The sequence below is a fragment of the Chionomys nivalis genome, chromosome 18 (genome assembly GCF_950005125.1).
Source record: "Chionomys nivalis chromosome 18, mChiNiv1.1, whole genome shotgun sequence".
Lineage (NCBI taxonomy): Eukaryota > Metazoa > Chordata > Mammalia > Rodentia > Cricetidae > Chionomys > Chionomys nivalis.
In genome coordinates this window covers 8902400-8928266 of record NC_080103.1, presented here as the reverse complement: position 1 = coordinate 8928266, position 25867 = coordinate 8902400, and the positions used below count along the sequence as shown (strand labels likewise).

Genomic DNA, 25867 nt, shown 5'->3' with positions numbered 1-25867 from the left:
CCTAGATTTTCCCTATTGTCTTCTCTCTCTTACTCCATTTTTCTTTGGAACAAGGTCTTGCTGTGTAGCAGGCAGACCTTGAACTCACAACCCCGAGTATCATGATCACAGACAGGTATGCACCAATGTTCCTTCACACCTTGCCTGCCTCTAAGATTTTGTTGTTGTTTTGTTTTCTGAGAGGGTTTCTCTGTAGCTTTGGAGGCTGACCAGGCTGGCCTCCCTGACAATCACTTATTTTTATTTTGTGTGTGCATGTGGAGGACAGTGACTAGTCTCAGGTGCTGTCTGTCTTGTTTTGGTTTTGAGACAAGTCTTTCACCGGCCTGAAACTGGATGAGAAGGCTAGGCTGGACAGTGAGCCCCAAGGATCCACCAAAACTTTGCATGGGTCATGGGATTCTAACTCAGGTCCTTGTGCTTGTGTGGCAAGACTTTAATGACTGAGCCATTTCCCAAGCCCCTGCTCTTCTTTACTGTTAGAGGGTCCTAACTCAGGGCTTTGTCATCCTATGCATGTATTCTAACTGAGCTTCATCTCCAGACTCACAGCCACAGATTATTCTTACAGCAATAAAATGGATCTCTAAAGGAAATAAAATGCCTACTTAGGGGGACAAAGCAGAAGAAACCAAGTTTAGGGCTAGCCTGGGTAGTTTAGGTAAACTCTACTCCAAAACAAATACTTAAAAGGGGGCTGGCTGGAAAATGGGAATATACCTTAGTATGAGTGAGGTCTTATATTCAATTCCCTGTATGTGGTAGGGGAACATGTTCCGTTCCTAATAACACACACACACAGGAAAGAAAAAAAAAATCAAAGAACATATGTAGCACATGTCTTTATTCCCAGCACTCAGGAGGCAAAAGCAAGTGGATCTCTATAGCTGAGACCAATCTGGTCTACATACCGAGTTCTAGGCTACCCAGAGCTACATGGACCCTGCCTTTAGAAATAAACAAGTACAGTTCTTTTAGCAGTACAATGAGCCCATGAAAGCATATATTGCCGTGAATCCTATATAGAGAGACTCTGCCAAAAAAACAAAACAAAAAACCACACACGCACACACACAGAGACAGACAGACAGACAGACCGGTTAAGTTTTTAGCAGTACAACACACACACACACACACACATACACACAGAGAGACAGACAGACGGACCGGTTAAGTTTTTAGCAGTACAAGGAGCTCATGAAAGCATACACCATTATGAATCCTCAAACGGAAACTGTCAGGAATCATCTCTGGTGTGTAAAAAGCTACCAATAATGAAATACAGCTTGGGTATTGGTGGTACAGGGCAGAGGCAGGAGAATCAGGAGTTCAAAGGTTAGGGCTGGAGAGATGGCTCAGGAGTTAAGAGCAAGCTTTGTTCTTATAGAGAGCTCAGGTTCAATTCCTAGAACCCACATGGCAGCTGACCACCATCTATAATTCTATCTCCAAGGGTCCCAACACACTAAGAAGGCATCAGACATGCAAGTGACACACAGACACACATGCAAGCAAAACACCCATATACATAATATATATATATTGAGTTATTGGCTAGCCTGGGCTAAATGAGACCCTGTTTCAAAAGAACCAAACCAAACTAACTAAACTTAGTTTCCCTAATCAATAAAAGACCCCGAAAATGGTGTTCCTTCACCATTTCATCCTAGCAGAAATCACCTCTTCTCTTTAATACAAGGTGAAAAGAATCACAGAAACCTCTCAGAGAAGACAGAACATGAAGATGCCCTGGGAATACTCTTAACCAAATGAACAGGATTCTTCTGATTTAAAGTGTGTGTGTGTGTGTGTGTGTGTGTGTGTAAACAAAACCAACTAACAGTCCCAGATCTCTAGAATAGTCAGCCAGCAATGCTCAATTCATCTTTTCTATTATAGAATTATCAAGCAAGAATCCGCTGACCTGACTCAAGACGCAGCATCAAGCCAGCACTGATGGAAGGAATACAGCAGCCAGTGTTTCTTCCATACCAAAGAACAGTTCCTAAAGACATCTCCAGCTAACACAGCCACCACAGGACTACCAGGACAGGCAGCTGCGAGGCCATTTTTATTCTCTCAGGCCTCTATCCCCAGAAGACTTCCCCAATAATCCCACTTACCATTGTTGTTGGCAATTAGTGTGACAAGAGTCTTCTTTGCACTGTCGCTGTTCTGCACCCCACTGCTACTAACAGTAGTGGATGTAGAGAGGTGCCCAGCAACAGAAGCATGGGCAGCAATGGGCACTGGAGCTGAGATTGGCTGCTGGCTCACAGAAACTGTGGGGAAGGGAAGGCATAGTCACTTGGAGACAGGGACAGGTGACACTAAAGGATTCCGCTTCTACTCTTCCCTCTTTACCTTGTTTCACTAGTCAAAAAGTTTCCAACTTCACTCCAAATTCCAACTACTGATGTGATTTTCCTGTCTCTCAGCCTATCATTTATACACAATCTCTTTGGTCTTCTAGTAGTCTAGGACTACTGCTACCGTAAAATACCCTGACAAAAGCAACGTAAGGGAGAATGGGCTTTTGTGGCTCACAATTTCAGATTACAATTCATCACTGTAGGGAACTTAAAGTGGCAAGAGCTGGAAGCTGCTCATCACATCACACTGAGTCTAGAGCAGACTAGAGAGTCTAGAGAGTGCGTGTGTGCTAGTGCTCAGCTCGCTCACTCCACTCAACAATTCAGAGTCCTCTTCCTAGGGAATGATGCCACCTCAATTAATGTAACAAAGATAATCATCAACAGATAGTCCACAGACCAACCCAGTCTGTCGATTCTAGACTGTGTCAATTTGACAAGTAAAACTTAATAATACAAGTAACCATAATACGTTCTTTGTCTTATATTTCCTGGCTATTTAAGTTAGAACACTGTAGGGCTGGAGAGATGGCTCAGCAATTAAGAGCACTGACTGCTCTCCCAGAGGACCCAAGTTCAATTCCCAGAATCCACATGGCAGCTACAACTATCTGTTAACTTCATTCTAGGAGATTCAACACCATGGGATTCTTCTGGCCTCTATGTACACCACACATACACATGGTACAGACATACATGCAGGCAAAACACTCATACATATTAAAAAAAAACAAATCTCAGCATAAGTTAGGTCACTGACCTCTGAAGCAGGACCTTCTATTAGCACTACTGTATCTTTAGGTCTCCTAGATGCACCATCACCGCTACTAGAATTTATAATCCTTCATGACAAGCCACCTGTAAAACCTGTACTGTGTTCTTTTTCAGCCTAAATCAATGCTATCTTCAAGTCTCAAGGAAAGGGAAGACAAAAAACAAAACAGAACTCCAAACTGGTATAATTTAGGAGAAAATGGCTACTTTGTGAATATAGGGTAATCTAGAATTTTATCCCTATATCAATGGTAAAATACAGACACAAAGGATCTTTTCTCGACTCACAAAGGAAACCAAATTCAAGCAAACAACAAGTGCACCATGACTGGGGACACATATCAGCTCTGATGTATACCACTTTACATCCCTGTTCATGAACGCTTGGTAAGAGGATATTGGATAAATATTAGTTAATCCATTCTCTCACTATTTGGAGTGAATTCAATAGATTTTCACAAATTTTATGAAGAAGCAGGCACTCATATGCTACAGCATGGAAAAGAAGGTAAAGCCAATGCCATAAAAAGGTAGCCTTAGATAATCCATATTCGTGCTTTGCTCTCTCTCATTCACGCTTGCGTGCGTGCGTGCGTGCACACACGCTCTCTCAGCAGGGTCTCACTCTACAGTTCCTGTTTGGCCTGGAACTTATTATGTACCTCCAGCTTGAGGTCTCAAGCCTCCTAAGAGCTAGAATTATAGGTGTGAGCTACCATGGCTTTCTTGGTTTCTCCCCCCACCCCCTCTTTTTTTAAAAAATAAAAAACAAGCCGGGCGGTGGTGGCGCATGCCTTTAATCCCAGCACTCGGGAGGCAGAGGCAGGCGGATCTCTGTGAGTTCGAGGCCAGCCTGGTCTACAAAGGGAGTTCCAGGACAGGCTCCAAAGCTACAGAGAAACCCTGTCTCGAAAAACCAAAAAAAATAAAAAAAATAAAAAAAAAAAAAATAAAAAACAAAAATAAAAAACAAGGTCCCATGTATCTCAGGCTGGTTTCAAACCTTTTGTATAGCTGAAAATGACCTTGTGTTTGTAATCCTCCTGCCTCCACCTCCACTGCTAAGATTATAGGTATGTACCACCACCCCTGGCTTATGTGTTGGTGGAAACAGAGTCTAGACAAACACTACATAACTAAGTGATATCCCTAGCCCTCTCTCTAGATTCTTAAATTCATCCTCTAAAATTCAATATAATTAATGCAAACAACAACATAAGAACATGAGTTTTAGTTACCTGGAGTAGTTTTATCCACTGAATTGTAGTCTTCTACTACAGAGTCCTCAATGACATCGCTGATTTTCTGCCATGGCTCCAGTTCCTCCTCCTCACATTCCATAAACAGGTCGGTGTCCGCCATGCTACCAGAAAGAAAAAAGTAAGACAATGATCTAGAATTGTAGAAACAGTTTTACACCAAGTGAAACATCTGTTTGAAAAAGGGCATACTGTAAATAGGCTAGCCTGGAGCTTACTATGTTGTCCACACTGGTCCTCAACTCAGGACAATCATCCTGTCCCAGCATGCCAATTGTTGGAATAGCGTGCGCCACTATCTATAGCTGCAATCATGCTCATGACTTCGTCAGGAACCTACCCTCTCTACACTACCAATGGATCAGACTGACAATTTTAATCCTTGACTATTAAAATCCTTTCTGCAGCAAAGTCTGCAATAATTTGACTTATAAAAGTTAAAGGGATGGCACATGCCTTAAACCCAGCACTCGGGAGGCAGAGGCAGGCGGATCTCTGTGAGTTTGAGGCCAGCCTGGTCTACAAGAGCTAGTTCCAGGACAGGCTCCAAAGCTACAGAGAAACAGTGTTGGGGGGGAGGGGAGAAAGATAAGAAAGATAAAGAAAGAAAGAGGAAGGAAGGAAGGAAGGAAGGAAGGAAGAAGGAAGGAAGGAAGGAAGGAAGGAAGGAAGGAAGGAAGGAAGGAAGGAAGGAAGGAAGGAGGGAATCGGGGTAAGAGAAGTACATACAATGGCATTACAAATACAGGTAATGCAGTGGCACTGCAAGGACAGGGGTGGAACTATTTAGTCCATTATAAACTATTTTCCATCAATACCGACTTTTTCTTATCACACTGTTTACTCAGTGTATACATGTACACATGTCACAGCATACATGTGGAGGTGAGACGACTTTTAGGAATTGATTCTCCCCCACCACATGGGCTCCAGGAATCAAACTCAGGTTATCAGGCATGGCAGCAGGTACCTGAGCCATCTGGCAAACCCAACTTTTTTTTTTAAAGATTTATCTATTAATTATGCATACAAGATCTGCCTGCATATATCCCTGCAAGCCAGAAGAGGGCACCAGATCTCATTACAGATGGTTTGTGAGCCACCATGTGGTTGCTGGGAAATGAACTCAGGACCTCTGGAAGAACAGTCAATGCTCTTAACCTCTGAGCCATCTCTCAGCCAGCCAACTCAACTTTTTTGAGACAGGATCTCACTATGTAGTACTAATTTGCCTGAAACTTGCTATGGTCTCGAACTCACAGAAAGCTACCTGCCTCAGCCTCCCAAGAGAGGACTTAGAGGCATATGCCCAAAATGGCATGCTATAAATGACAGAAAACTAAAAGGAGGCTATGGGGGGGGGGGGGTAGAAGGGGACAAGCAGGGAGGAGCTAGGAAGATGGGGAAGGACTTGAGTTCAGTCCCCAGAACCCACATGCAAAATAAAACAAAACACCAAGTGTGGTGGTGAGGTACTCTTAATCAAATCAATGGGGAAGAAAGGAGATGGCAGATCCTGAGGCCTCACTGGCCAGCCAGCCTAGACTAGCCAAAACAGAAGCTCCAGGTCAGAGAGGACCTTGTCTCAAAAATAAGGTGGTAATCAACTGAGGGAAATACCTATCTACACACACACACACACACACACACACACACATCTATCAATCATCTGCTGGCTCCTGCCCATGAATAAACACACCCGCGCGCACAAACACAAATTTTGTTAGAAAATGTCACAATGAAGCCCAAGCCTAATACTCTGATTTAAAAATATGTTTAATGATGTGTTATGTACAGTGCTTATAGCGTGTGCAAGGCTCTCCAACATACACACACAAATTAAAATTGTGTTAAGATACTATTTAGTGGGGCTGGAGAGATGGCTCAGTGGTTAAGAGCACTGACTGCTCTTCCATAGGTCCTGAGTTCAATTCCCAGCAACCACATGGTGGCTCACAACCATCTCTAATGAGACCTGGTGCCCCCTTCTGGCATGCGGGCACACATGGAAGGAATGCTGTACACATAATAAATAAATAAAACCTAAAAAAAAAAAAAAAAAAAAAAAAAGATACTATTTAGTGAATGTAATGTTTAGGGTCTTTGTTTTGTTTTGAAGATAGTGTCCCCCTATGTAGCCCTGGAAATCACTATGTAGACCAGGCTCCCCTTGAACTCAGAGAACTACAACTATTTCTGCCTCTTAAGTTCATGTCTGACTCAAGTTAGTTTTTTTTTTCCCCTTTGCTTTGGTTTTGCTAGACAGGGTCGTCTCTCTATTTAGCCCTGGATGTCCTAAAACTCACTATGTAGATCAGGCTGGCTTAAACTCAAGAAATTCACCTGCCTCTGCCTCCTGAGTACAAGGATTAAAGGCACTCCTCGCCATGCCCAACTTTGACTTGACAGTTTTGTTGTTAATACCATCTAGAATCATATGAGAACAAAGTCTCAGTGAGGGACTGCCTATATTGGGTTGGCCTGTGCGCATGTCCTGGAATACTTTTTTTATTTCAATTTACATATAAAATGGTTTTGCCTGCATATATGTCTGTGCACTGTTTGTGTGCCTTGTGCCCTTGGAGGCCAGAAGAAGGTGTCAGATCCCCTAGAACTAGAGTTACAGATGGTTGTGAGCCTCCATGTGGGTGCTGGTAACTGAACCCCAGAGCTCTGGAAGAATAGCCAATGCTCGCAACTAGTGAGCCGTCTCTCTATATCCCCTTTAAATTAACTGATGTGCCAAGACCCAGGTCACTGTGGATACCACCATTTCCTAGACAGGGAGTGCTGACCTGTATAACTAGAAAAAGTGAGCTAACAGTGGTTACGAGCACTGGCTGTTCTTCCAGAGGATCCAGATTCAATTCCCAGCACCCATATGGCAGCTCACAACTGTCTGTAACTCTAGTTCCAAGGGATGTGGCACCTTCAAATAGGCATATATGCAGGAAAAACACAAATGCACATAAAATAAATACATACTAAAAAAAAACAAAGAAAAACGGAGGAGAGTACACGCAAGCAGGTAAGGTGAGCATGTGTTTATCCACTTCTGTTCTTGACTGTGGACATGATGTGACTAGCTGTGTAAGTTCCTGCCCTGACTCCCCTACAATAATGATATGTTAGAACCTGGAATAAAAAAATAGTAGGCTGAAATAGACCCAAATTGCTTTATTTATTTGTTTGTTTACTGCTTTTTCGAGACAGGGTTTCTCTGTAGCTTTGGAGCCTGTCCTGGAACTAGCTCTTGTAGATCCGCCTGCCTCTGCCTCCTGAGTGCTGGGATTAAAGTCATGTGCCACCACTGCCCGGCCCAAATTGCTTTTTAAAAGATTTACTTTGGCCGATCAGTGGTGGCGCACGCCTTTAATCCTAGCACTCAGGAGGCCGAGGCAGGTGGATCTCTGTGAATCTGGGGCCAGCTTGGTCTACATAGCTAGGTCCAGGATAGCCAGGTAGGGCTACAGAGAAATCCTGAGTCAAAAAACAAACAAACAAAAAGATTTACTTTGTATGAGTGTTGTCTACATGAGCACCCATGTTTGTCTGGTGCCCACAGAGGTTAGAAGAGAAACACAGATTCCCTGGACCTGGAGTTATGGATAACTTGAACCACCACCTGAGTGCTGGGAACCAAACCCAAGTCTGCCGCAAGAGCAGCAAGTGCTGTAGCCACTGAACTCCTCTCGAGTCCCTGAAGGGCTTTCTGTCCAGGTATTCTCATCACAACAGCAGAAAGGAAGTTATGACTACGATTACTGATTCTTCATCTAACTTTTGCACTGCCGTACTCTAGTCTAGTACGAAGTACCAGGAATTCTGCAAACTGTTTACAGGACCCCAGAGCCTACTTTTAATCTGCAAACATTGCCTACATTATATGTCGCTTTCAGAACAAAGCTTTTCAACTCTGCACTACAAAGAGCTGCTGCTGTTGTGCCTCCAGTACGAGCTGAGGAGGAGTGAGTTTCTTTGTCTTGAGATGAAACTAACACTATCCTCAACACTCACACAAAGCCTTCATTGGAAAGGGTATCAGTGTCCTTAGCATCTTCGCACTTTTGTGCCAAATCCAGAAGCCTAAACCAGCAAAACAGAACACCCAAGGAAACTATTCTGTATCAGTGTGTAAATCTGACAGCTGTACTTTGGGCAATGCCCAATAGATGGCAGTGTCTCTTTGAAAATGTACCCACAATGTCTCAGTGAGTCAGGGTGAGCCAGGAGCCCAGTCTGGAAACCTGTTTTAACTACTAATGTTCTTAACTTGATCCTTGGAGGCATCTAATCATCTATTAAATTCTGCATGCATTCTCAAACCAAAACTACAAAGGTAAACAAAAGAGCAAAATATCTAAAGGATTACTTAAATTCTCTCATCCTGTTTAAGATATAGTAGACAATGCTAGCCAGAAACTGAATTTCAAAAATCAAAAAAGAAAACCACAGACCTGGCGAGACAGCTGGATGGGTAAAGACACACAACCTGGCCTGACTCCCCTTCATTCTCTGCACCCACACGGAGGGAAGAACAGACCCACAGGTTGTCCTCTCACTTTCACAAGTATGCTGCCACATGGGCACAGCTCCCCAGTACACTCTCTGAGTAAATAAAGGTAAAAAACAAGAAATATACACATGGGAGGAGGCGGAATTTTTTTTCAATAAAAAAAAAATAAAAAAGAAATATATACATTTGAGCCAAATATTACAAAACACATGACTTTTTATTTGCAAATATAGTCCCAGTTTTTTACGATGTAACTTTATATGGTACAACCTTCTTTCAGTCAAGAACCCAGAAAAGTGGCAAGTACAACCTGGACAGAAGCCTCTGCAGATGTTAAAAGGACACTATTTTCAAGCTGGGCAGTGGTGGTGCATGTCTTTAATCCCAGAACTCCAGTGGCAGAGGCAGGAGGATCTCACTCTGTGAGTTTGAGGCCAGACTGGGCTACAGAGCAACTTCTTTCACTTCAGCATGCATAACATTTAGGGGGAGAGAGAGAAACTGTAGGAGGTACCAACCTAAAGCAAATACTTGTTAAACTTTAAAATTAGCATCTTTCCTGGAGCATTCCAGTTTATCACCAGGACTGGGGTGGTAATTAAATTGAGGTCAGCAGTGGGGTGAGGAAACAAGAGGATTCCCTGGCGCTCTGTGGCCAGTGAACCTAGCCTTTGAGGTGTAATCCTAAAACAGTGAGAGGCTTTGTCTAAAAAACCAAGGAGGATGGAACTGATGGGGTGGTCAGGTTAAGACCACAAACGCTCCCACAGAGCACTCCAGTTCAGTTTTCAGTACCACGTCAGACAGCCCAACCAACTGTAACTGCAGGAGACCCCGTGTTTCTGCCTGCTGGGGGCACCTGTACTCATGGGCATACACCTGCACACAGACACGCACATACACGTAGTTACATCTGTGTGTGTATATGTGTGTGTGTGTGTGTGTATATATATATATATACCTTTGGAAAGCTAAGATTGTCCTTCACACACATGTATATATATAACCAAGCACATATATCCACACCAAAAAACTTCAGCAATATGATAAAATGTTCTATTTAAGCTAGGCAATGGTGGTGCATGCCTTTAGTCCCAGCACTTGAGAGGCAGAGGCAGGCAAATCTCTGCGAGTTCGAGGCCGTCTGATCTACAAAGCCAGTTCCAGAACAGCTAGGAGTATTACACAGAGAAAACCTGTCTTGAAATATTAAGAACAAATATATTTAATACAAAAAAAAACCTAAGCATTCCTTTCAACGATCCATGATATATACTTCCGCATTTTTTTTAAAGAGAGGGTCTCAATATGCAGTCCTGGCTGCTGTCCTTCAACTCACTATATTAGACAACCAAGCTAGCCTTCCTTAAACTCACAGAGCTCCACTCGACTCTACATCAGGAATGCTAGGATTAAAGGCATGTACCACTACACCTGGCACTATCTTTTACTTAAAAAGAAAGTGGGATCAAATATGCAGTATTAAAAATGTATAAATTCTGTCAGGCAGTGTTGGTGTACACCTTTAATCCCAGCACTCGGAAGACAGAAGCAGACAGATCTCTGTGAGTTAAAGGTCACCCTGGGTTACACAAGATTGATCAGTCTAGGGCTGGAGAGATGGCTCAGAGGTTAAGAGCCCTGACTGCTCTTCCAGAGGTCCTGAGTTCAATTCCCAGCAACCACATGGTGGCTCACAACCATCTGTAATGAGATCTGGTGCCCTCTTCCGGCGTGCAGGCAAACATGTGGACAGAATACTGTATACGTAATAAGCAAACAAAATCTTTAAAAAAAAAAATTGATCAGTCTAAAAAAAGAAACAGAGCCAGGTGGGGATGGCTCACTCCTCTAATCCCAGTTCTTGGAGTCATAAACCTTTAATCCCAGCATTAGGGAGGTGGAGGCAGGAAGGGATATAGCTGGGCAGAGAGGAATATAAGGCCGGAGGAAACAGAAGTTTAAGGCATTTGGTCTGAGGACGTGTTAGAGACAAGTCCCATTCGGTCTGAAGACTTCGTAAAGGTAAGAATAATGGTTAGTTGCTCTGCTTCTCTGACCTCTCAGCAATATCTGACTCCAGGTTTTTATTATTAAGACCAATTAGAATTCGTGCTACATCTGGTTTCCCACTTTTGGGGCACAAATTCATGAAAAAGTTACCCGCCTGTGACTTTGGAGCCAAAGGCGTAGGCCAGAGCTACACACAGCAGGAGTCACCACCCTGGGGCCAGGTTTTCCTTTCTTTTCTCCCAGTGGGTTGTGGGCTTTCCCTGGAACCCCTTCTAGGGCCACTGCCTTGAAACCCACTCAGGCTTCTACTGAGTGTGAGCAGCACTCAGCCTCACATCTTCCTCACCATCGTCAGCAGATTTGGTCAGACAATTGAGAATTCTTTTTTTCAATTTTTTTTAATTTTATTTATTTATTATGGATACAATATTCTGTCTATATGTATGCCTGCAGGCCAGAAGAGGGCACCAGACCTCATTTCAGATGGTTGTGAGCCACCATGTGGTTGCTGGGAATTGAACTCAGGACCTCTGGAAGAGCAGGCAATGCTCTTAACTGCTGAGCCATCTCTCCAGCCCCCACAATTGAGAATTCTTAAAGAAGGGAATTAGTTTAAAAAAAAAAAAAAAAAAAAAAAGGGAGAACGCTATTACAATTACAATGGAGAGTTAGGTCTCTGATTATGTAATACATGATTTAAAATTGAAACAATCAAATCAATTAAATGAAGGGATAATCAATTTAACCAGCATTGACATAATGTTATCATTTTGATAATCTTGATTGTTGGTTTCATAATTCTTGGTTTATCTTTAAAAAGCTCGTTAATATGAGTGCCAAGTTACAGGCCTTAGAAAAACTTATTAAAACAGATCATAAAGTTATTCAGATCCAGACAGAAGAATTTAAAGAACCAATTTCAGTGTTGCATTATAAGGTTAGAGAGGAACAGCCTAAAGTTTTCAAGAAACCAACCTTAATATATCCAGTCACCTCCTTATAGGAATTTCCAAATGACAGATATCCTCAAGGCTATTTAAGCCCTCACTGGAATCCTGTGGAAATGTTAGATTTAAGGAGATTCAAGGAAGTGATGGTCTCATATGGCATGCATTAATCTTTTGTGAAACAGATGTTAAACTGATGGTCAAAGCTGGGTGGCACATGCCTTTAATCCCAGCATGTAAGAAGCAGAGGCAGGAGGATCGCTTTGAGTTTGAGGCCAGCCTGGTAACAGAGCAAATTCCAGGACAGGCTCTAAAGCTGCACAGAGAAATCCTGTCTTGAGAAACAGACAAAAAACAAAACAAAAACTTGTCAATTTGTAATAGAATTATTCTTCAAGACTGGAGAGACTTGGTTACAGCCGTCTTGGAGCCTGGTCCTCAATTACAATGGAGGTCCTGGTAGAAGATGAGGCTAAGGCCATTAAACAGCAAAGACCAACTTCCTGGACAGGGAGGTGATGCAAATGTACAAAGGCAATCTTATGGTGACTACAAAGTGCCTTTATGCTGAGCAGCAGCTTTGAATGCTTGGAACAGAGTTGAAGTAGGAAAGAAAATTGAGTCATTTACTAAAGCTATGCAGAGTCCAAAGGAAGCGTTCATGGATTTCTTACAAAGACTGACTTCAGCAGTAAATAGAATGACACCAAATTCAGAAGCTAGACTAGTTTAATCTGTGGTCTTTGAAAATGCTAATTCACAATGCAAAAGGGTAATTAGGCCATTAAAGGCAAGATCAGCACCCTTGGAGGAATGGATCCGAGACACAATCGATACTGAATCTCATGACCATGATGGCAGCAGAGGTGATTTCCAGAGGTTTGAAAAAAAACTGTCATCAAGTGTTTCAATTGCAATAACCAAGTTCACCTAAAAAGGGATTGTGAACAGTGTTTGTAGAAACAATGTTTTTTCTAGGCATAATTCAAAGAGAGCACCCCCCCTTTCTGGATTATGCAGAAGGTGTGGCAAGGGCAGGCACTGGACTAATGAATGTAGGCCAACAAGGGGCAGTCAAGGTAATCTGCCATTGGGAAATGCCTTAAGGAGCATCTTGCAGGCCCCATGTCAAATTTGGATCAGTCATTTCCTATCATTATGGAGGAAACACCTTCCCAGTTTACGATCTTTGTGGCAAAATTTAATCACTGGGCAAGAAAGTGCCCTTACCCTGACTGCTGATAGTATGCTCTCCAAATTGGACAAGCAAGACCCAAAAGAGTGACTGCCAAACCTTGCCTGGACAAAGCAGGACAGTCCTTCAAAAACCCTGCTTCATAGAAAGGTATAACAAATATGCTAGGCCTGTAGGCTGAAGATGGATGCCCCAACACTGCAAAGGAACTTGGGTGACTGTCCAGGCAACTATTTCTGCCATAGCTCACATTTTTTTGAAAGCTGCTTGCTTGCACTTCCTCCTTACACAATTAATCTTATTTCCTTCTCAGGTCTCTGAGGGAGTTGAAGACTAGAGAGTTATTAGTTTTGCTTGTTTATCAGACACAGAAAAGAAACTCACTAAAGAGGTATAAAGTGTATAAGGTTGAGAAACATCAAAAGATTGGTTGGTAATGCAAGTTAGGATAGAAAGTGAATTAGGTACAACACTTTGGACTCACCAAGATAGAACAGATAATGGAATATTAAGGTCAGCTTGGTCTACAGAGCTAGTTCAGAACAGCTAGGGCTGTTACACTGAGAAATCCTGCCTTGAAATATAAATTAATAAAATAAAACAAAGGGGCTGGAGAGATGGCTCAGCGGTTAAGAGCATTGCCTGCTCTTCCAAAGGTCCTGAGTTCAATTCCCGGCAACCACATGGTGGCTCACAACCATCTGTAATGAGGTCTGGCGCCCTCTTCTGGCCTGCAGACATACACACAGACAGAACATTGTATACATAATAAATAAATAAATATTTAAAAAAATAAAATAAAACAAAAAAGACATTGATGGCTAGCTCTAAAAATGTAATTTAATCGTTTTTAGCAAGGCAGAGGAAACGAGGAAGAAGCACAAGGCTTGCCAGAGCCACGTGCTTTAACTACCATTATCTTTTTGACTAGTTAACAATTTAGGCTGAATTTCTTAAGTTTCCCTAATGTTACAAGCAATTATCATATGTATGTATATATACACACACACACACACACACACACACACATTTTTCAGACACTAAAAAATAATCAGAAAAAAAGAAATGGAGGGGTTGTTTAAGAAATGAATCCTAGGGGACTGGAGAGATGGCTCAGAGGTTAAGAGCACTGCCTGCTCTTCCAAAGATCCCAAGTTCAATTCCCAGCAACCACATGGTGGCTCACAACCATCTGTAATGGGGCCTGATGCCCTCTTCTGGCCTGCAGGCATACATGCACACAGGATATTGTATACATAATAAATAAATAAATACTTAAAAAAAGAAATGAATCCTAGGTAGATTCTATAGGTAGCCAGATACACTGTGAGACAAAGTTTTTAATTAATCCATTATTAACATCTTGGCAAACTAGCTGGTTTCTGTATTTTGCAGTAATTATACTGGTAACATGATCTTTATGCACTCAATAGGCTTTAACAACATAGCTCACACATTCCTATCAGTAACACCAGTCTTATCTTTGGCATTCATCCTACCATCCACAACAGAGCATTTGCCTAGCATGTGCTGGGTCCTCATTTCAATGTTCCACATGCTGTAACTTGTATTTTGATAGGTTCTTTTTATTTCTACATTAAAAAAATTTTTGATTGTACATCCGTGAGAGCAGATAGATACATGTGTTCTGTATGTGTGCAAAACCAGAACCAAGTGCCGGAGGTCCTCTCCGATCACTCTCCCCAGACTTGGAGCTTGCATCTTCTTGGCTAGGCTGGAAAGCCACCCAGCCCCACAGATCCTCTGTCTCCGTTGCCAGCGAAGCTGGAGCTACAAGTGCGTAGAGGTCGCCCAGCTTGTCACAATGAGCGCTGCGATTTCAACTGCTAAGCCATCTCTCCAACCCCCACCCTGTACTATTTCACACTGTACATTGATTATGTGGAAAGCACTAATTTACTGAGTTATGCCTACCTACCAAATGGCATTTTCATCATGCCATTTTAAAGATTTCACACACCATGTAATCTCCCAATCTCTTCCACACACACACCTCTTCTCTAGTTTTGAGGCTTTCTCCAGGACACCTTGAACTCAAGTTAATCTTTCTGTCTCAGCCTTTCATTGGGATTACCAGCATGGTGCCATCACACCCAACTACCTATTTTTATAAATTATTTTTATTTTCTGTGCATTGGTGTTTTGCCTGCATTTTTGTCTGTGTGAATGTGTCAGATCTTGGAGTTACAAACATTTGTGAGCTGCCATGTGGGTACTGGAGATTGAACCCAGGACTTCTGGAAGAGCAGTCAGTGCTCTTAACCACTGAGCCATTTTCCAATCCCTCAAACTACATTTTTAAACTCACAGTTATTAACTATGGTTATTATTTTTTTAAAGTTTGCCAAGTCCTGGGACAATGTTAAAAGTCAAACTGTTTAGTTTTTCAGAATTCTAATTTTCCTTTAATTTTATCAATGGAAACAAATGCCAATTGTTTTCCTAATACTGACAAAACTCACTCCGTTCATCCAGAATGAACACTGATGTGTCTAGTCTGTCAGTCATCCTTCCAGGGGAAAATGCAACTCGACGAAACAAGCGGCTTACAGCAACTCAATCCCACAGGAGCGTTTCCTCACGACAACAGTCCCTCCAAAGAGGTGGGCGAGACCTTCATCCAATAGTGCTGTGACTGCTGCCATATTCTGATTGAATCTGAGCCCCCTTATATGTAGTGCTTTAAGCCTCATCAAAAGCTTGTAGCTGAGAAGGTAGTAAGTCCTAGTGGGGAAGCTACAGTTGTCATTTTGCTACATGGCCATTACATACCCACCAAACGACCTTCTAAACATTTATGTTTATGCGCACAGTGCTGCTGTCGGCTCTGGCCAGAGAAGCATCTTTCTACAATGTTTCCTCATGGATTTCATTATGCAAAGACTCATCACTGGCCAAAGTGCTAATAAGAGGATGCTGAAGGCAGCTCAATTCTACACGGTCCATCTCTACAGCCCACTCCGAGATCAGGGAGCATCACAGAGAGGAAGCGGAAACAATGTTCAGAGGGCTGTGGCTCACTGACATGCACTCTTGAACTCACCGCAATTGTGATGACCTGCACAAACCTGCACAGGGCTATGACAACACGCCATCGTGAAAGGGAAAGGGGATCAGCACCCCACCCTCGTCTCTAGTCAGTTAATGCACTGGCGTAAAAAGAGGTTTTCATCATGGTAATTTGCTCATTTCCTGTAATCAAGACTAATTAAACTCACCAGGTCACCCACCCCCATGGCCAAAAAGATATGAAGGTAGGAGGGGGCTTGAGGGAGGGGATCAGGAGGAGTGGAAGGGGGAAGAGAGGGTAATGGGGTGTGAATACAATCAAAATACATTACACACATGCACGAAAATGTCATAATGAAATATACACTCATGTATAATTAATACATGCTAATGAAATACTTTAAAAATACTTCCACAGACAATATAAATGCTTCATACATGCTTTTCATTTTTATTAGATTCTTAAAAATTAAAGATATACTCCAAAGCTGAAACTGAATTAATATCAACGGTCTCATGATAAGCTGCCCAATCTCCATCAAGGGCATTCTCAAGTCAGCATGCCAGCCTACGGTGCCACTGCCTTGCTTTTACCTAAATTACTTTTGAATCACCAGTGCAAAAGTCATGGGAGAAAAACAAAAAAGCCTTAGTTATAATTCAGAAAAGTTATGGCCTCAAAACTCCCCTGACAAGGGCTATCTCCTGGGCTCAGTTAACCACAAAGTGAAAATTCCTAGATTATATCCCCCATTCAAGATGGAGTGGCAACTCTTATGCCCCTGTCTGCTCTCAAAGTCCATTCTGTTTTATTTCGGTTTGACATATCCCACAATATAGTAAGGGGACAGAATCTAATTATTTTAACATATTTTGATCATCTTTCTACAGAACCAATAATTGTTAACGTTTAGATTATCTCAGTTATGAGTGCCAATTGTAAAAACAGCATTGGCCCTCCACCCTGCCCAAAACCAAAAGTTATGGGGCGCCCATTGTAAAGATGGCGTTGGCCCTCCACCTTACTCAAAAGCAAAAAACAAAGAAAACTTTGAGGCACAAAGCCCTTAAACTGCACGTTTTTTTTTTTTTTGGTTTTTTTTTTTTTTTTTTTTTTGGTTTTTCGAGGCAGGGTTTCTCTGTGGTTTTGGAGCCTGTTCTGGAACTAGCTCTGTAGACCAAGTTGGTCTCGAACTCACAGAGATCCGCCTGCCTCTGCCTCCCAAGTGCTGGGATTAAAGGCGTGCGCCAACACCGCCCAGCAAACTGCACGTTTTACAATCTTCAAAACATTTCTATGCACTCTAAAGTTAAGAACGACTAGGATCAATAAGTCATCGTCCAAGTTCCTAGCTCCAGAACAAGGTCTGGGAAGCCACTGTTCAAGCTGCAGCACCCTCGTCTTCCCCTTCACCTGGGGAAATCCCTTTTAAACCATTTTTTTTTTTGGAGGCGTTTTGTGCCACAAAGGGAGGTGAACAGAAGTGTGGGGAAAAGGGGCTACCCTCTGCACTGTTCTGTAATATACTGCACTTCGATCTCCATTTCCTCCTCGAGAACGAAAAGGCCAAAGACTCTCAGCTTTTTCTGAACGCTTAAAATAAGTGAGAGGAGAAACGTGCAGTGTTAGTGACAGTTTGAAAGAATTCCGCAACCCGGGAGAGGAAACCAGGACCACGGGCAGAAACCAGAGAAAAGCAGGTGGCTCGATGACATTCTTTTTCAGTAGGTGTTGGGAATCTAAAGAAAATAGTCCTTGGGCTAAACATGGCGCCTACAGCGGCAGGACATAATCACCAGAAAACAGATTCTGCCCCATACCATTCTGTAAATCACGGCGCCATCCTTGCATAAATTTGGGGGCCGAGGGAGGAGACTTCGTCAACTAGCTGCAGAGGCTTGGGATGTCCTCGCAATCGGAGCGGGATTACATAACACAGGGGACCGGCAGCAGTCGCTCGCTTCCCTCCTCCCGCTCAAAACCAGCGCTCACGCCTCCACGCGTGGGGGCGGCAGGAACCCCGGGCTCCGCCGCTCCCTCCGCAGCTGCGGCCCCGCGTACCAGCCCCCCCCATCCCCAGCGACCGCCGCCCGCGCCCGCGCCGCCCACTCCTCCGAGACGCTCGCGCCCGGCGCGCTTGCGGACGTCGGCGGTGCGCGGCCCGTGGGGCGCGAGCGCGCGCGGCCCCGCCAGGGGGAAGGGGGCGGCGGGGCATCCTCGGGCCTCGGCCACCGTCGGCCGGGGCGCGCGGCTCCATGGCCGGGGCGCGCGCGCACACACACACACCCCCCCGCGCCGCGCCCCGCGCCCGCCGCTGCCGTGGGCCGCGCCGCCACTCGGGGGCCGCGGACGCGCGCCCGGCCCCTCCCCCCCGCGCGCGCCCCATCCCCCCTCTCATTGTCTCGCTTCGGAACGCCTCGCCCAGCGAAAAGATAACGGAACCCCCGGGAGAAGGGGGTGGGGAGCGCCGGGGCTCGCTCGCTCACTCACCTCCCGTGGTCGTCGCCGCCGGTAGTCTGACCCGAGGAAGGCGCCGTCGCCTTAAAGGGACCTTGCACCCGGCGCCGGGAGTAGGGGGGTGGGAGCAGGGGAGGGGACGGGGGCTCGGGGGGGAGACGCTGAAGAGGGAACCGTTGAAAGCTCCTCTCCCCGAGGGTGAAAGGAAGCCTCCCTCGGGTTCGAGTGATTGGGGTGGATTTTTTTCCCGAGGGGGGCGGGGGGCCCCGAGGGAGGGGGTGGGGGGGGCCAAGGAATGCGGCTCCGTGTACGGGAGCTGGCGCGGGGGAGAGAGACGCCGACTCCCCCCACCGACCCTCTCGCCCTGCGGAGGGATATCTCTCGTCACTTCCGCCCTCCGCTTCTCGTGCTCTTTCAATTGGCTGGAGAGTGTGCTACGTCATCGCTCATCCTAACCCCGGTCCGGGCTTCTTTTCTAGTCAAGTTTGTCTGGTCCTGCAAATAAATAAAGAAAAAGACTTCATGGAGAAAAGAATAATTAGCTTCGCAAGCAGTGTACAAATTTTGCTGAGAAAAATGGGACTCCCAAAGAAATTATTTCCCAATTTACTTTCTTAGACTTTCCAGAGGAATTTGGACTCTCTCTTACTTTCCACTCAAGGTTTATTCCCAATCCAAGGGAACGTCATGCCGTAGCAAGATGGTGAGGTCCAATGGCACCAACCACTGTTGTTGCAACAAAGAACAAGATAACACTCTTCTTTAAGACACACTTGTCCCATAGCCTTCTGTGACAGAGGCCTTGTCTAAATGTGGTACTTTTTTTTTTTTTGGTTTTGTGTGTGTGTGTGTGTGTGTGTGTGCGCGTTTTGAGACAGGGCCTTTCTTCAGAGCCTTAACTGTCCTGAAACACACTATATAGAACAGGCCGGTCTCGAACTCACATAAATATGCCAGCCTCTGCTTCCCTAGCGTTAGGACTACTGGTATGCACCATCATACCTAGCTAAATGAATACGTTGAAAACCCACTTACCAGGGCTGAAGAGATGGCTCAGAGGTTAAGAGCACTGGCTGCTTTTCCAGAAGTCCTGAGTTCAATTCCCAGCAACCACATGGTGGCTCACAACCATCTGTAATGAGATCTGGTGCCCTCTTCTGGCCTGCAGGCATACATGGAGGCTGAACACTGTATACATAATAAATAAATGAATCTTTTTAAAAAAAAAGAAAAAAGAAAAGAAAAGAAAACCAATTTACCGTCAAGCTTTTCTGGATTTTGGAGAGAAAACCTTGGGATTGATTATCATGGCTATTCTTCCGGTGGGAACTGCTTCGAAATCATTTTGAGCAGGCTCGACAGAGGTTCCCCAGTCTCGGGAACCATAGATTGCATGGCCTGTTGAATTGGTTCAAACAAATTGATTAGTCCGTTCAAGATTATCACTTTTTCACATGAACATAAACTAACTTCTGGTAGCTAAAAATGTTTGTCTTTTGTGTCCTGAGATGATAAAATTTTAGGATTTTCCTTGGAAATTTGAGAATGATCTTTAAGCCATATATTGACACTTGCTCCAAATCAACTTCTAAACAAAAGTTCTTGGTGCAGGGATGGGTAGATCCAGAGTCATAGCTCCTCCTTTGTATATATTCTCCAAACTACCAGGCAGTCACTTGCAGCCAGTGAAAGATAGCTCAGAAAATTGTACCATGTTTTATTGACCACAAAAAGCCAATGATCCATCATTCTGAAGATGTGTCCTGTACCACTGCTGTACCATTAATTCAATATTTATTCCCTGTGTTTCCTGTGCCAGGCACTGTTCTCTGTGCTAGGAATACAGTAATCAACAAAGTTCCTGGGGCTGGAGAGATGCCTCACTGGATGAGTTGCTGCTGCCCTTCAAGAAGATCAGAATTCAGTTCCCAGCACTCCATTCTGTTCACAACTGCCTATTCCCCCAGCTCCCAGGATCCAGTGCCCTCTTCTGGTCTGATTGGCATCTACTCTCATGTATATACCCTCCACCCCACCCTCATATATAATTAAAAACAAAACCATAAAAATAATCATGAATTTATTTGTTTAATTAAAGCAATACTAATACAGAAAACACAGGATGGTGGTAGTATACCCCTTTAATCCCAGTCCTGGGGAGGTAGAAGCAGGCAGATCTCTGTGAGTTTTAGGTCAACCTGGTCTAGAAAGTGAGTTCAAGGACAGCCAGAGCTACATAGGGAGAGAGAGAAATCCACAAATCCTTGTATATGTGACACAGATATAAGAGATAGTAAGCTTGTACATACGCACATAATAATCTCCACCAGTTATTATTAAATATCAAATAGCACCAAAATTTACTGGTTAAAAAAATATTTTCTTGCCGGGCGGTGGTGGCGCACGCCTTTAATCCCAGCACTTGGGAGGCAGAGGCAGGCGGATCTCTGTGAGTTCGAGACCAGCCTGGTCTACAGAGCTAGTTCCAGGACAGGCTCCAAAACCACAAAAACCAAAAAAAAAAAAAAAAAAAAAAAAAAAAAAAAAAAATTTTCTTATCTCACATGATTCAGGAAGGTGATTGGCTAAGCAGATGACTCTCATTTGTCTCTTATATGGTGGTAGGTGCTGCGGTCATCTTAAAAGCTTCCGTACATGTCTGGAAGTTGGCACTATTGCGCTGGACCGCAGCTGTGACTGTTGACCAGAATACTTAGAAATGGCCTCTCCATATGACCTTGACTTCCCATATCAGAATGACTAAATTCTCAGAGTGCAGGCCTCAAGATGACCAGGTAGAGACTGACGGCTTTTGTGACCAGGATGCTTATCTGCTTCCTAGGAAGGCAACCTGCCAAGTGCCACATGAGTAAATAGTATGTGATTTGGTATATGCTATGGCAATGGGTGGATTTCGGGTTGGACGTCTAGTGCAGGGGATGGTAGAGAAGTTGACTGGCCTGTTGTTGTTGTTTTTTGCTTGTTAGCTTTGTTTTTTAATTAATTTATTTGTTGTTGTTTTTGCTTCCCCTCCCCTCTGCCCAGTCCCTCCCTCCTCCACGCCCCCACCCCACTGCCCCCCCATGCACTGTTTCTGAGAAGTGACTGTTTAGGCGGAGCTGTTGGAGAAAGCCTTGTTAAAGCAGCATGTGGGCAAAAATCTGAAAAGAATGAAGCAGAGTTCAGGATTTAGTCCTGATGAAAGCAAAACCACCGTAAGTGAAGTGATCTGCTGCTTTTAAAGATCTCTGACTGTTTGTGGGAGGGGCTGACAGGGAAACCAAAGAGGATATTACTGTATTCATCCTGGCGGGCCAGGACGGCAGTGGTGGAGCCACCTCTTTAGCTGAGTGAGTTCTGTAGTTTTTTCTTGTTTTGTTTTGTTTTTTACTTTCCCATACCTATTTTTTTCTGTCATTTGGTCTGTGCTCCGGGAGACACCTTTGACCCACAACAGCTAACAGAACTGTGTGAATACAGCGCTATGACTTCCATCAGGGAAAAAAGGAAGAAAACATGCCGATCATGAAAACGGAAACCTTTGGAGGGCTGGATGAGCAAACAGAGGGTAAACATCAGCAAGCAGTTACGGAACAGATAGGACAGCACAGTGCTCAGGATTAATGAACAGTGCAGTAATGGATAGCTGAGAGACAAAGGCATTTTGTAGCCAGAGAAACTGCAAAGTAGGTACCAATTCAGGGCACTAGAGCGCCATTTCAGAAGGGGCTGGACAAGCTGGGCTTGGCAGCACGGACTTGCAATCCTGGGACTTAGAAGTGAAGGCAGGGGGTCAAGAGTTCATCCTCAGCATACAGTGACTATGGGCTGGGCAAAAAGAAAACTCTCCAGCCCATGTCGTCGCTGTAATAAGAGGGACTGTCTGTGTTCATTTGGACAGCGCTGGGGCATTTGGGTGTCATCACGAAACACATGGTTTCTGGGATGAAAAGACGGATGGCTGTGGCCTTTCTGTCTTCTGAACCAGCTTGACTATGATGAGAAATGAGAGCAAGAGAACAAATGAAGCAAACCCTTAGAAATCAAGTCACACACGCCTCTGAAGCACTGGAAAGGGAGCTGGACAACACTGTAGTTCGAGTTACTGAAGAAATGAGACCCTCATAATAACACTGCTTTAAACACACACACACACACACACACACACACACACACACACACACCAATCTTCAGTAGCCAGGTTAGAGACAGTGAATCCTTTCCGGCTGGGTTTCTAGGAAAGGAAATTGGAGGTCAATGGCAGCCCCCAGTGGAGCATTTCACAATTAGATAGCAAGGGAGAGGTTCTTGTCCACTTATTTGCTTCCTTGAATTACGGTTTCACCACAGGTTGAAAATTAAGGCCACCTGTCGCTTGGAAAGTGTCAAATGCCCCCAGCAAAGGCACAAAGGCAGAGGCAGAGGCAAGCTCTGTGGTGTCCTGCTAATACACAGACCCAGTCACTGGGGTTCAGTGTGAGGTGGACCAGGAGGAGTTGCTGTGGGCAATGTGGTTGGGAGTGGAAAGGAAACCAATACCCTCAGGGTGGGAGAAGCTGAAAAATAAAGCGACTTCATTTTGGGAAATGTAGTAGGAAGAACAAAAATGACAAAAATTTTCATCATCTGAGCAGCTCCTAAACTGGATTAACATCTACTGCACTGAGCCTGGGAGGAAGTCAGCACCTCAGAGCCGCAAGGAGGATGGGGGATGCCAAACCCCACAGGGAAATCACCAGGAAGTAAGCGGCTACTGGAGCTCCTTTGAGCAGCCCCAGAATAATGAGCTTAGAAGCTGTGGCCGGCTTTCATTTGCAGATACCACCTTAAATGCAAGGGGCTCTGGGGCTGAGGAAAAGAAACTTAAAGATTGGGTTTTGAGAGAAAGGGAGATTACTCATTCGATTTTAGCAAGGAGCAATTAAAGGTCTCTAGCTTCAAAATGTATTTTGCAAAAATTCACGAGAGCAACTTCATTAGCCAGCAAGATTTCACTGTGAATTCCTGCCTGATTTCATAGGTGATAATGACTTAGTGTAGCTTCATCTTAATATTATTTAAGAGACACCCACAAGCAAAACTATGCTGTTGCTATGGAGTTGGCCAGGTGTGATTACCTAGTAATTTAATTAATGTTATAAAGGTTCATGGGAATATAAATTGTATTATTTGATAGATACTTGATGTCTGACTGGCTCCTGTTATAATGGACTGCTGAGAAAAATTAATAATGATTTTCCTCTTTTTCAAGTTAACAATATTTGCATTTTAATATAGCCATGAATAATTTCCAGAAAGCAACCAAGAAAAGTAAATAATTTACCAGCTCATTCTTTCAAAGGATTTGAAGATTAATCATTGTAGATGAGATGCAATTCTTGAAAATCAAGGTTCAGAGGTTTGTGTGTGCACAGAGGTCAACCTTCTTTAGGAGGGGTTTGTCTCCTCTGTGTGTGTGTCTGCGTGTGTCTCTGTCTCTCTTTCAGTTAAAGTCACACTATGTAGTCCTGGCTCTCTTCAGACTAGCTATGAAGACCAAACTGGTCTAGAATTTGGAGTGATCCTTCTGCCTCAGCCTCAGGAGTTACAGGACAGCATGCCCTAAATATTTTTTTAAAAAAGAAAAAGAAAGAGGGACTGGAGAGATGGCTCAGAGGTTAAGAGCACTGACTGCTCTTCCAGAGGTCCTGAATTCAATTCCCAGCAACCAGATGGTGGCTCACAGACATCTATAAAGAGATCTAGTGCCCTCTTCTAGCATGCAAGCATACATGAAAGGAATGTTGTATACATAATAAATAAATAAATAAATCTTTGAAAGAAAGAGAGAGAGAGAGAGAGAGACAGACAGACAGACAGACAGTATCTCAATACTCATGGTGATCCTCCTGCCTCGGTGTCTCAAGTGCTTGGAATGCACCAGCACACATGGCTTGAAATAATTTTATAGAAGAAAAACAACTTCACTTTCTTCTGTCCAGAAAGTAATTCTTGTTGCTGAGTCTGGGTTAGTGCAGTTGTGCTATAACAAATTCCACCAACCTCTTTCCTCCCAGCTCCTGGCAGGCATCTCCCTCCTCTTCCAGTATGCCAAGGACCTATTTCTAGCCGAGAAGAATGGCTTCCATATCCTCTTCCAGTATGCCAAGATTCTAGCCGAGAAGAATGATTTTTCTAAACCTTTTCTGCATTATGAACCCCTCAATCATCTTTTTTTTCTAAAGATTTATTTATTATATATACAGTGTTTTGCCTGCATGGTCACCTTCACGCCAGATGAGGGCGCCAGATCTCATTACAGGTGGTTGTGAGCCACCATGTGGGTGCTGGGAATTGAACTCAGGACCTCTAGAAGAGCAACCAGTGCTCTTAACCTCTGAGCCATCTTTCCAGCCCCCCTCAATCATCTTAATGAAGAGGATAGACTATCTCAGAAAAAAATGTACACTTGAACAGACATTTGCAGAACCTTCAGACCCGAGGTCCATTTGTGGGTATGCTGACCCTGAGGAAAGATCACGCCCACCCAGGTTCTTTAGATAAGAACCTCCCAGAGAAATGCTGCTTTTCCTGATTATCTACGGCTTGTGTAGTCAAAGAACTGAAGACCGTTCTGCTAACCGGTGGTTTCTCACTGTTACTACTATCGCTCACATAGGATGTTATTTCATATCTGGAATGTCAAGGAGCCTCTAGAGAACACAGATGACCAGGTGGCCCGGCTGCTTCAGTGAGTGGAATTGATTGTCTTTGGCATTGAGGAAGGTCGCTCAGATTCTACATCCCTGCAAATATGGTGGCTCTTTTGGAAAGCCTGGCCCCATTCCCATGACTAATGCCTTGACTCTGGGTCAAGAAATATTCGTGCAGACCACTCTGCATTTTCAAGAACCTGCTCTAGCTGGGCAGTGGTGGTGCAGGTCTTTAATCTCAGCTCTAGCCAGGCAGTGGTGGTGCAGGCCTTTAATCTCAGTTCTAGGAGGCAGAGGCAGGTGGATCTCTGTGAGTCTGAGGTCAGCCTGGGCTACAAAGTAAGCTCCAGGGCAGGCTCCAAAGCTACACAGAAAAATCCTGTCTGGAAAAACAAAACAAATAAACAATCAAAAACAAACCTGCTCTGACTCATTTCTATGGTCAACCTGATACAACCAAGCATTTCCTAGAAGAGGGAGTCTCAACCTAGGGAGTGCCCAGATCAGACTGGCCTGTGGCCATGTCTGTGGGAAATTGTCCTGACTGTTGATTGATATGGGAGGGCTCAGCCTACTGCCAGCAATGCTATCCCTGAGCAGATGGTCCTAGG

The 25867-nt window shown here is 44.1% G+C and overlaps 1 protein-coding gene across 2 annotated transcripts in view; it reads right to left on the bottom strand.

Moving 5' to 3' along the window:
• Pogz (pogo transposable element derived with ZNF domain) overlaps positions 1-25867 on the bottom strand; it is a 56938-nt gene that overhangs the window by 24968 nt on the left and 6103 nt on the right. Inside the window, exons 2-6 of one of the 2 annotated variants that reach the window (XM_057793252.1) lie at positions 19824-19962; positions 19600-19726; positions 18598-19059; positions 4385-4509; positions 2124-2282 (exon numbers count right to left, since the gene is read on the bottom strand). In XM_057793252.1, coding sequence (XP_057649235.1) covers positions 2124-2282; positions 4385-4508 — 283 coding nt within the window. In that variant the 5' untranslated portion in view covers position 4509; positions 18598-19059; positions 19600-19726; positions 19824-19962. Of the gene's footprint in view, positions 1-2123; positions 2283-4384; positions 4510-17927; positions 18129-18597; positions 19060-19599; positions 19727-19823; positions 19963-25867 lie in introns of those variants that run through there. The other variant, XM_057793253.1, reaches the window with a different exon arrangement.